Genomic DNA, 11,695 nt, shown 5'->3' with positions numbered 1-11,695 from the left:
CAGGTCCCAGGGCACGTGTTCTTATTCCACCACGAGGGTCTGCAGGGAAGAGCCAGCCCCCTACACAGGCCTCTGCCCAGAAGTGTCACGTCCCCTGGGCTGGACTGGCACCCCTCCTGGGGCCCCGATCTGGCCCGTCCTGTGAGATGGGCCCCCCGGGGTGGACAGCTGACCAGGCAGCTGGGCGGGCCTGTCTGTGCACGCAGGCAGGGCGACAGGTGTCGGGCCAGGTGCCGAGCCCCGGAGCCCACCCTGGACAGCCCCATCTCCCCGCCGGCTGTGGGCTTCCACGGGCACCCTGGACGGTGGGGGACAGGCCTCGCCTCCCGTGGTTGGGGACCCTCAGCTCAGTGTGACCCCTGCAGTTTCTTGGTTGCTGGTGAGACCCCGGTGTTTGTTTCCCGGGCCCCTGTCCACCTGACACTGACCAAGACTCGGTCGGTGGGGCCCGGGCAGTCCCATGCCAACTGACCCGTGGCTGGGAGTGAGGAGGAAGACCACAGGGAAACCCACGCTCCTCACTCACGGTGGCCCAGCCAGCCTGTCCCTGTGGCTGAGCACGGGTTGCCGCCTGCTCCCATGCTGGCCTGTCCCCTGGAGCACTCAGCCCCATCCTGGGGGGGGTGGGGGGCGGGCAGCCAGAGGCCAGGGGTACTTGGAACAGGAGGGCCACCTGGGCTCTGCATGCGGGGGTGCTCCCCAGGTACAGGGCCCCACACTCTGCATGGCCAGACTCCCTGTGAGCAGAGGAGCCCCCTCCTGGCCCCCGAGCCCCTGTGCCCTGAGGAGGGTGCCGGTGCTGCCCTTGGGGACCAGCGGGAACATTCTACAGGAGGCCACCCCCTGGCCCGCAGCCCCCTGCCCAGCTCAGCCCCCACCCGGGCCCCGCCAAAAGGCAGGAGGGGTGGTGGTGGGCAGGTGCCCTGCTTCTGGGGTGAGGAAGGTGGGCCTCTGAGTGGTACAGGATCCCCTGCAGCTGGGTCTTTGGCAGGAGTCACAGCTCAGCTCAAGGATTGGCGGGTTCCACCCCCCCAAAGGAGAAAAGGCTCCCGCCTCAGTGACGACAGGTTTCTAGCAGCTCAAGGCCCAGGGCCCCCTCCCACGTCTCCTCCCCGAACCCCCTCTAGGCCTGGAGCCCCGGGGAAGTGTCCCTACTGGAGACGAGGGTCCCAGCGGATCGGGTGCAGTCCCCTGGCAGCTGAAAGGGTGGCGCGTTTCAGGGGACACCCGTGAGGAGGCGACCCAGGAAGACCCCCGCAGGACAGGGCCAGCGGAGGTCAGAGGGCAGGGCTGCACCCCCAAGGAACTGGGAGGCTGCGAGCATCCACGTGACACCTCTGTGCCTGTCGCTTGGCAGGGATGCGGACTTCTGCAGAGCGGGGTGCCCCGGGAAGGCCTTCCTCCCGCGGGGCACAGCCCACCCGGGTGACGCGGCAGGAGGGGACTGCCCCCTTCCCCTGGGAACTGCCCCCTGACTGCTCCTCCCGGACTGCGCGCCGGTGCACCCCACCCCCACCCCTGCTCCGACCACCTCCAGGCGGAAGAGCCAGGCCGAGGCCTGGGGCGGTGTGACCTCCCAGTGTCGCTACCGGCTGGGACGCTCTGGGACTCACTCACCAGCCGAGGAGCCTGGACTTCCCAGGGAGGCGAGCAAGGAGGACAGGCTGGGCGCCCCCTAGGGACCCGCTCACAGCGCAGGACGGCTTTCGACGTCACTTCCGGGCCGGCGCCAGCCGGGGCCTGGTTCTGCCGCCTGCTCCTCACAGCATGCACGTGGCTGGGTACGCCCACTAGAGGGGGGCCCCTTTGGGCGCCAGGAGGTGCTGCCCCCAAGGGCAGTCCCTGCCCCTCTGTGTGGTGGGAGGCAAGGACCGCGGTTCTGTTTCTAGCTGGAGAGGATCAGCCTCCAGTGACCGCCAGCCACGGCCACCTCTGGGTGCAGGCAGGGCCCCCGCCCGGGTCAGGCCGGCCCTGAGCGCGCCCACGCGCCGTCGGCGGAGTCCCCAGTCTCTAAGGCGCCGTCGGGACCCTGTGAGCTGTCCTCGGTGGCGCAAGCAGAGCGCGTGCTGTCCTCGCGCAGGGACGGCTCAGGGCTGGCAGCCCGCTGCTGCTGCTCCTTGAGTTCGGAGTAAGAGCGCGAGAAGGTGTGGAAGATGGAGGTGACGGGGAAGGCCATGAGCAGGATGCCGCTGAGGATGCTGCTCAGCGCCACCACCTGCCCGGGCACGCTGCGCGGCACCATGTCCCCGTAACCCACGGTGGTCATGGAGATGACCGCCCACCAGTAGCTGGCCGGCACGCTGGAGAAGTCGCGGCCCGCGCCCAGCTCGCGCTCAGCCAGGTGCACGAGCGGCGCGAACAGGGCCATGGCCACGCAGAGGAAAAGCAGCAGCAGCCCGAACTCGCGCGCGCAGCGGCGCACGGTCAGGCCCAGCGAGCGCAGCCCAAGCGAGTGGCGCGCCAAGCGCATCACATAGAGCACGCGCAGTGCGCGCAGCAGCCGCAGCACCAGCCCCGCGCGCTCCAGCAGCTTGTTGCCGCCCGCGCCTGCGCCTGCCCGCGCTGCGCCGCCCGCAGCCAGGCCCACGAGCAGAGACACGTAGAAGGGCAGGATGGCCAGGATGTCGATGATGTTGAGCGGCGTCCGCAGGAAGGCACACTTGCTCTCTGCCTGCAGCGAGCGCAGCAGGAACTCGAAGGAGAACCAGGCGACGCACACGGTCTCCAGCACGAAGAGGTTGCGGCATTTGCGGGAGCACTCGCCCTGGGGAGGAGAGGGACACGTGTTGGGGGCTGGGAGGCCCGCGTCCTTGCTTCCCCAGGATGGGGGATGTCACACTGGGGTTGGGGGGCCCAACTCGCGACCCCAGCCCATGCAAGCCTGCCACTGGGGGAGCTCCAGGGATATCCACAAAAATGCCCCATTCCTGTAAAAAAACATTCCTTTGGAGATGAAATTTCCACAGGAGCTCAGCTGACCTGTTCCCCAGCAAATGTGGAAAGCATTTAAAAAACAGCCAGAGCTTCTGGAAATGGTTGAAGGTGAGCAGCAGATGGAACAGGCAATCAAGAAAATCTACGAGCCTTGGCTGGTGTAGCTCAGTGGATTAAGTGCGGGCTGGGAACCAAAGTGTCCCAGGTTCGATTCCCAGCCAGAGTACATGCCTGGGTTGCAGGCCATAACCCCCAGCAACCGCACATTGATGTTTCTCTCTCTCTCCCTCCCTTCCCTCTCTAAAAATAAATAAATAAAATCTATTTTAAAAACTCAATAAAAGAATAGATGAATAAAAAAAGAAAATCTACGAAAATTTGTGAGGGCAGGCAGGGGTCTGCCACGGGACCACAGCCTCCGTGCGGCACCCGAGTGGCTGTAGCCCGGGGTCCCTGCAGGAGAGAGGCTTCGGCAGCCAGGGCTGCCCCAGCTGCCTGCCGCTGGGCCGGACCCAAGCGATGGGGTGGATAAGAGCCGCTGAGCAGAGGCCGTGTGCTGAGTTGGGGGCCGCCTCACACTGGAGACGAGACCAGTGGGGGCCCTGCCGGGGCCACTCGGCCTCCTGCGCCTTGCAGGGCCCTGCACGTGGCTCGGGTCCCTCTGGGCGCTGAGAACAGACCCTCCCGCCTGACCAGCTGCCCGAGCCCTCTCAGCAGGTGATTTGTGGGGCCGGGGGGCAGCAGTGCCCTTCTGCCACCCAGAGACAGCGGCTCGAGACCCACCTGACGCCTCAAATGGAGACCAGGTCAGGGGTCAGCGGTGAGCTTTTCAACACCTTGGAACTCGAGGCCCCCAGGGCTGCTCCCCAAGTCCTGCCTCGTCTCTCCATGCCAGGCACCGCTGTGCATCACTGGTCTGCCAGGAACCGGGCAAACGGGGCCCCGCAAACCCCCGGGGACCGGCACTCGGGGCTGGGTGAGGAGTGCGTGGAGGGGAACTCCCCAGCAACGAGCTGTCCGAGCCCAGCACCGTGGCCGCTGCGCTGGTCATGGTCCCTGGGGTGGGCCCGGAAACCCTGCCCACTGACTGGCTTCCCCAGGGGGCTCCCGGACACGAGGGGGCGCCCCAGACAGGCCCTCGGCTTCTGACCCCCAGCACCACTCCAGACCCTCCTGGGCTGGGCCTCCCACCCCACACCCGGCGTCACCCCTGAACAAGAGCCCCACTGCGCTGTGGCTCTCCGTTGGCTTGGAGCTCAGCCAGGGAGGCGGCCTGGGGGAAGGGTCTCCGAGGCTGTGGCCATGGGGACGGGTGTTCCCCCCCGTCCCCGCCTGTGCCACACCCAGCAGAGCACACAGCCTCAGGAGACACAGTGCGCTTGTTGCTTCCAGGCGTCGGGCAGGTTTCGTTCCAGCCATTTCTGATGCCTGTTCGTTGCCTGAGGGCAGTGAAGGCCCATTGCTACGTAGGGCTGCCTGGGCCAGTGGAAACGCTGGGTCTGGTCCTGGGCCGCATGGGGCTGCGGGTGGGGGCTCTGAGCCCCAACATCGAGCCTGGGGGTCACCAGGAGGGGTCTGACTCTGCCATGCCCCGTGTCCAGCCGGGTCTAAGCTCCCAGAGGGTAGAGGGTGTCTCAGGACGGAGCAGGAGGACCTTTCTACCAGGTCCACAAGTTTTCAGTCAAGACCCAGCTGGGGCCCGTGGGGACTGGGACAGAGCTGGCTGGAAACCTGTGCTCCGCCCAAGGAAGGGAGGAGGGGACCCCCATCCTCGGGGTGGGGGCTGGCTGGCTGATGGGAGACGGGTGGAGGTCAGGCACGACACCAGGCCTCGGCCTGGTCAGAAGGAGCCTGATGACCTCAGCCCAGGGAGCCTGTGGTGGTGCCGTGACCCATGACCCACAGCCCCAGACACACACCCCCCCCAATGCCCTTCGTTTGGCCCCCATGTCCTGGCACAGGCACCCAGCCAGGTGCGGCGTCAGCCCCCCGGGGGCGTCGTGACCGCCGTGTTTGGGGAGAGGATGCTGCAGTCCCTGGGCCCCTGTGGGGGCTGGTCCGGGAAGGACCCCTGCCCACAAAGGAGGAGCTACCCTGGTGGGTTCTGGAGGAGACAGGCCAGTGGGAGCCCCCACACCCCTCCCCCACCCTCTCCTTAAGGACCAGCTGTGCAGGTAAATTGTAGGAAGCTATTTCTGGAACTTTTAACCCAGAAAACAGACCTTGATTTATCATAGTTTGACACATCTGGCCTATTTGGCCCAAATTGGGTCAGAAATAAATCTCCCTTCAGCTGGCTCACCAGGTTTTGACGCCCCCTCCCCCGACCAGACAAGTCTGGGTTTTGCTTGTGTTTCGCAGATGCCCACGACTTTCGTGAACCCGGCCAGGTGCCTGTATGCATTCGTCAAGGCCCGCACACCAAGCGCAGCTGCCCCCGTGGCCCTGCCGGCCCAGCTGGGCGTCCCTGAAACGCCGCCGGCCCGGCCAGCTGTGCAGCACGGGCTCTGCTCCCGGCTCCCATCAGACTGGCCACCAGGGTGGACAGAGCATCCTGCTGATGGCTGCCCAGCTGGCTGCTCCTGGGGGCCAAAGGGTTCCAGTTCCTTTTCGAATGTGTTTTCTTCCAGGGTTGGAACTGGGCCTCCTCCAGTGACTCGTGGCTCAAGAACTAAAGTCAGCTGCCCCCGAGGAAGCAGCTCAAGGACGCGTGAACTCCGAGCTAATTGCAGACACACGGGCCGTGGGGAGGGTTGTGAGTGCGTACCTGGCCCCCGTGCGGGCGGCGTCATCCACCGCCACAAAACCCACCCAAGCACAAGATGGCTCGGAATGTTCCACACCCTCGGGCTGTGGGACCCAGCTGCAGGCAGGTCCACACCCTCGGGCTGGAGCGCCAGCAGCGCCCTGGAGGGGCCATCCGCGCCAGGCCGAGGAGGCCTGGCCACAGACCGGCCAGGGATGGTGACAGCGGGCCGAGCTCGCTTTCAGAAAAGCAGCGTTTTGGAAACCACCGTTGGAAGGCACGGCCTCCCCATGTGGCATCCAGCTGGCACTGTTTCTATTTCCTAGTGAAAACACACGAAAGCTCAGGGCCGAGTCTCGTCCGTCACAGAGGCCTTGGGGCGGCTGGCGGCCGACTCCCGGGAGAGGCCTGGCCCCAGTGCGTGCCCGCCCCGGCCTTGTTCTCATTTCAGAGCATCAGAACTTCAGCGGCGTGAGCCCTGCCAAGCACGCGGCTGGTTCCAGGAAAGCAGGAGGTGGGGGCCACCAGCAGGGAGGCCTCTCCGGAAGCCAACAGTCGGGGAGGGCCCCAGCGGAGCCCCCGCCGCAGCCGGGCCGCGGGTCCTGGCTGGGGTCGGTCCAGGACCCCGAGGCCCCCAGGCTCTCCTGTTCTCTGTCCCCAGCGTGTCCGAGCCCCTTTGCTGCCTCTATTTTCTGGACACCGAGGCCCTCGTCTCCATCAGTCTGTCATGGGCACCAAACAGACCGGCGGGCGGCGGCCCACAGGATGCCGTGCAGACAGCGCCTGCAGACAGCACTGGGCCTGTGGGCCTGTGGGCCTATGGGCCTGTGGGCCTCCCCCACTGCGTGCTGAGGGACGGTTAGCTTCCCCGAGTGCCCAGAGGAAGATACTTCACTCATGCCACTGACTGCGAATGTATAGTTTGACTTCATTTTTCTTCTGTCAGCGTCTACCCTGGGCTTCGTGCCCTGACTCTGCATCCAGGACCACACGCTCCCCCCACAGGCCCCTCCCACCACCACAAGCTGCTTGGGGACCTGCTGCCCCCGTCCCAGGCCCCCCGCCCTGGCTCAGGTCCGCCCACAGCCCTGGGGGCGCACCCCAAGGCCTCCTGCACAGAAGGTCCGGGGTTCCGGGCCCTTCTGGGGCCGTGTCATCAGAGATGCTGCTCCACCTTCTTACCCACACCTTCCTGCTCCGTTGGGGTCCCCGGGCAGGGCCTGGGCAGTGGGTGCTCTGCGAGCTGCCTGCGGGGGTGTGACCGGCACCCTGGCTGTTCAGGGACAGCAGGACTCAGGCCTGGTGCGGGGCCCTCGGGCTCCAGCAGGGATGGCCCCTCGGAGCCCAGGCTGAGCCTCTGGGGTGCTCTGCCCGGCGAGGCTCCGCCTCTGGGAGCAGCCCCACCCACACCCACAGGCGGTGGAAACACTATCACCAGCTTCCCAGGCCATTGCCAAATGTCCTCGGGGAGTTTGATCGCTGCAATCCCGGTCCTGAAATCCACAACTAATTAGGCAGGTCCCCATTGAATCACATGAGCCGAAACAAAGAAAATCGACGCCCAGAGCCAGACCCCAGAGCAGTGAGGAGGGCGTGGCTGGTGGCTTCCCCGCAGCACGGCCCCACCCCGAGGGTCTGCCAGACCACCCTGGTCTCCCCACAGGCTGGCGCACAGCCTGCCCCGCCCTCCGCCAGGCCCTGGGGTGCTCAGCACCGTCTCCCAGCAGCGCCCAGGCCACCACCGCACAGTGGAACCCCAGAGCCGCTTGCTGGGACACCGGCCTCTGCCCCCGCCCTGCGCCGGCTCTGCAGGCCTCTCTTCCAGGTCCTGTGCACCTTCCACCACGGCCTACACCCGGGCATGACCTTGACCTCTCCTGGCCACGGCGGGGGGGGGGGGGGTGCTCAGCCCCAATGACCGTGCCGTTGTCAACAACCTTGACTGCAGACATGGGCTCTCAGAAGAGTCCACACTCGCTTCAGGTTACCCCCCAGGAACTGGGGTGCTCGGTCACACCTGGAGGCTCGCTGGTGCCTCCATCGAGGTGCCTGGCCCCGAACAGGGCAGGCAGAGCCGTGAACGCCGCAGACCCACCTGAGAAGACACCATGGGGCAGCAGAAAGTGGGAGTCTGGACACCCCCTCTGACTTGAGGCTTCCACAGTGACAGGGGCTGGGAGGCTGGGGTCCCTGGCTGACTGCAGGGGTGCCTTGCTCTCTGAGAGCTGGAGAGGGACCCCTTCTACTGAGCCTGGTCCTGCTCAGAGACAGGTGACAGACCACCACCTCCGGCTCTGAGTCCCCCCACGGCCTCCCCGCACGTGGCACCAGAACATCTACCTGTCTGCTGACTCCAACCTGGGACGTCGGTGATGGAGAGCCCTCCAGTTGTCACCGGTTCTGTGGCCACCCCTCCCCAGAGTCACCAGGAAGCAAGGCTCCCACCGGGTGTGGGTCTTGTTGAGCAGAGGGTGCATTTTGGGATCAGAAAATGCAGAATTTTTTGTGGATGCTTAGAGTTTTGGTGCTGCTACCCCCCAGACAACAGGGGACTGTCGAATGAGTCACCCTAAGGTCTGGGTCTGGGGACCCGTAAGCCTTTCCTTCCTCAGAAGCCGTGGCTGCTGCGTGGATGGCCCCGCCGTGGATGGTCCTGCTGTGGGCTGGCGCTGAGGAGGGAGCCCACGCGCTGCACTGGGAGGCGAGGACCTTCTCCGAGGGGGCGGCGTGGGCCCCGGGCATGGGCCCTGCAGGTCCAGCAGGTGGAGGCCCCGGCCCCGGGTCCCGTGCAGCTGGGGGCACACAGGTGCAGTGAGGATGGGGTGGGTGGCCTTGCTCCCCTCTCTCTGGGCTGAGGGGCACCCCGGGTGCCCACACACACAGAGAGAGGAAGCACACCTCGTTTGGTTGCAGAGGCCCTGCTGGGAGCTGCTGGGAGCTGCTGGGAGCTGCTGGGGACACAGGGCGAGTGCTTCACTCAAAGACGATGGGGAACTGGGCGTCCTCGCATCTTCCGGGCACCACTTCTGAGCTCTCCCGTCACGGCCAGGCGCCGGACAGGTCTGCACTCCGTGAGCGTTTCGGCTGTCCGCACGGAAGCCACGGTTCTGCCCCGGGGGCTCCGGAGTCCCAGTGCCGAGACCCCACTGTGGTTTCCTCGCCCTCAGAGCCTTCCTCACAGGTGGGGGGGACCCTGTGTGGAGGAAGGAAGGTCCCCCGTCCGCCTCGTGAGCACGGCGCAGGGGGTGGGGGCGCAGGGGTGCCCCGGGAGTCAGGGCGGCAGGCGCGCTCCGTGGCCGGGGGACGTGTCAGCAGCACCGAGACGCAGACGGGGCCTGTGGGACAGGCGGCAGGAACGGCTGCCTCACATGTCACGCAGCTGGGGGTGGCTCTCGAGGCCTGGGGGACACCCACGCCCCAGTCCCCTGACCTGTGGCTGTTTCACCTCCCTGGCAGGAGGGCCCTGCAGGTGCGATGAAGGTAAGGACCCTGAGTCAGGAGGGCCCTCGGCTACAGGGGCCCAGTGCGGTCAAGGTCCTCATGTGAGGGGGTCAGAGGGTCGGAGGCAGGATGGAGAAGGACCAGGGTGCCGCTCCGAGGACAGAGGAGGGGCATGGGGACACGTGGGAAGGGCGCAGAGGACCCTCGCTGGAGCCTCCCCGAAGCCAGCCCGCCGACGCCGGCACCTCCGCTCCCAGCCCCGGATTCACATGGACGACCCAGGGGCGCCAGGCACAGGGAGGGCCGCCCTCTGCACCCTGGTCTGGGGTTGTCTGGGGTGGGCAGGGCCTGCCTCCGGGTGGGCGGGGGCTCTTCCCAGGCAGCCTCTGGGGCCCGCCTGGGGCCTCCAGAAGGGGCCCTCGCACCCGTGACCAGCTGTGCGAGCTGCCTTCCAGGATGGGGCGCCGAGGATGACCCAGACACGCAGACACGGTCGCCCAAGGGTTCGGTGAGGGCGGCCTGGCCACCACCGGCGGAAGCAGCCCCGATGCCTCCCGTCCCGGGCCCTCGTCTAAGTGACTCCAGCTCCACACACTGTGTGGCGTGGCCGCTGCCCTGACAACCGGAATCTGGCGGGCGTCTTTTCAGCAGCAGAACCCGGCACTCGGTCCTGGCTCCCACGGCTGGAAGGAGCCCGAGGGGCGGACCTGCAAGCCCCAAACGAAGGTGCCCAGCCCAGCTCCTGCAGGTCACCTTCAAGTTCCACCTCCAGCCAGAGCGGCCACGCCCGAGGCCACGCCAGCTGACGGCCGGGGTCCGGGGGCACGTGGCCCGTCCCCTCCAGCTCCTCGCTGTCTGCACGCTGCGCGGACTCACCGGGGAGCTCTACCACGACCCTCAGCACCGGGGCCTGCCTGAGGGAGGGCTCCATGCGGAGCCGGCACCAGCCCCTGCAGCGAGACGGCCCCTCACCCCACCCTGGCCCCCCACCCCGGCCTCCATCAGGAAGCACAGGGCAACACTCAGCAACGTCCTTCAGGCACCCAGAGTGCCCTCTTCTCGCTGGGACTGCGCAAACCCCAGGCTTCCCTGACCGTGTGTCCTGGGCATGTAGCCGCTGCCTGGAGAGTGACATTCCCTGGAGGGTCCCACGCGGCATTCCCACAGGACACGGGGGATGGGAAGCCTACCCTGTGCTCAGAACAACGCCCCCTTCTGGACAAAGCCAGCACCTGGGTCGCCTGAGGCCCGAGCCTGGCCTGGCTGTCACACCTTCAGAGAAGTGGAGCCCACACCCTTTGGGTCCAAGACGCACAAGTCTTCAAGACACGAGGTGTTTCAGCCCCTTGCTGACCAAGTCTCCAGGGCCTGGGGGTAGGGGGTACCGGGAGGGGCCTGCTGCCGCGACAGCCTGGCTGAGCTCTGGACGTCCCTGTAATCCCAGCATCTCCTGGGAGCGTACAGCCCCGCAGCAATGGCAGCCTGCGGGGAGGGGGGCGCCCAGGGCGCACTAAGGAGCACACCACGGGGACCCAGCGCTTGTAGTTGCGCCACCAGCGACAGGAGGTTTCTGAGACCCCACTCAGTGGGCGTTCCCTAAACCCGGCTGCCTCCAGGCCCAGGCCTCTGCCCGCTAGCTGCACCCCGGGCCAGCCCGCCCCAGCCCGCCCCAGCCCGCCCCAGCCCCCAGCCCCGCCCGGTCCCGGCCCGCGCTCACCCGCTCTTCCTCCGCGCGGATGTCCGGCATGGTGCTCAGGCACAGGCCGACTGCTGTGACGGCCACAAAGGCCACGGACACGCAGGCGAAGAGTTTGCCGGCCAGCCCCGAGTGCGGGTTGTCCACCAAGTCGCGCAGGCGCCGCCGGCCACGCGCCAGCCGCCCCCGGGACCCCAGGGGGCGGCCGGGACTTCCCGGCGCCATGCGCTCCGCAGGTCGCGACCCGGTGCGCGCCTCGGCAGCCTCTTCCTCCCGGCGGCGCAGGCGGCGCAGGCAGCAGCGCTCCAGCCGCGCTTCGTCGATGCCCCAGTAGGCCAGCTCATCGCGGAAGGCCAGCGCGCACGGGCCGCGCAGCAGCCGCAGCTTGTCCGCACGCAGGAGCGCCACAATGGCGCGGAACGCGCAGGGGCTGCGGTCGAAGAAGAACTCGTCGCGGCTCACGTCGTAGTCGTCACACACGCGCAGCAGCTCCTCGTGTCCGCGGCAGGTGCGCAGGCGCTCGAGGCGCGCGAGGGGACAGCGGGCCAGCGCGGCCCAGGCCAGGCGCACCCTGCAGCCGCCCACATTGATGATGATGTGCCGGGCGTGGGCCCTGCTGCTGCCACCCGGGGGCTCCGCGGACCCGGGGAGCAGGGCCATGGCCCCATGCGCGGCGCCGTGGTCAGGAGGCTGGGCCTGTGAATGGAAAGGAGAGTGCGTTAGGCTGGGGGACTCCCTGGGTCCAAGGACTCCCTTCCGCCCGCCCTCTCATCTTCCCTCTGGCACTCCTGCCATCTGCAGGTGACCCAAATGGCGACCCCAGCCTTTCTCCCAGACCCTGGCTAAGTGGTGGTGGGCCTCAGTTTACCTCCTAGAGA

General features: G+C 67.2%; 1 protein-coding gene across 1 annotated transcript; it reads right to left on the bottom strand.

Moving 5' to 3' along the window:
• Positions 1-34: 34 nt before the first annotated feature.
• KCNG2 (potassium voltage-gated channel modifier subfamily G member 2) lies at positions 35-11,485 on the bottom strand. The gene is given in 3 exon segments (XM_045850449.1): positions 35-2,764; positions 10,839-11,456; positions 11,459-11,485. Coding segments are annotated over 3 exon segments (1,449 nt in total). The 3' UTR covers positions 35-1,960.
• Positions 11,486-11,695: the final 210 nt, after the last annotated feature.

This window comes from Phyllostomus hastatus, unplaced genomic scaffold (assembly GCF_019186645.2).
Source record: "Phyllostomus hastatus isolate PE091 unplaced genomic scaffold, TTU_PhHast_1.1 phas_contig_80, whole genome shotgun sequence".
Taxonomy (NCBI): Eukaryota; Metazoa; Chordata; class Mammalia; order Chiroptera; family Phyllostomidae; genus Phyllostomus; species Phyllostomus hastatus.
The sequence above is the reverse complement of the archived record's forward strand: the minus strand, read 5'-3'. Positions and strand labels throughout refer to the sequence as shown.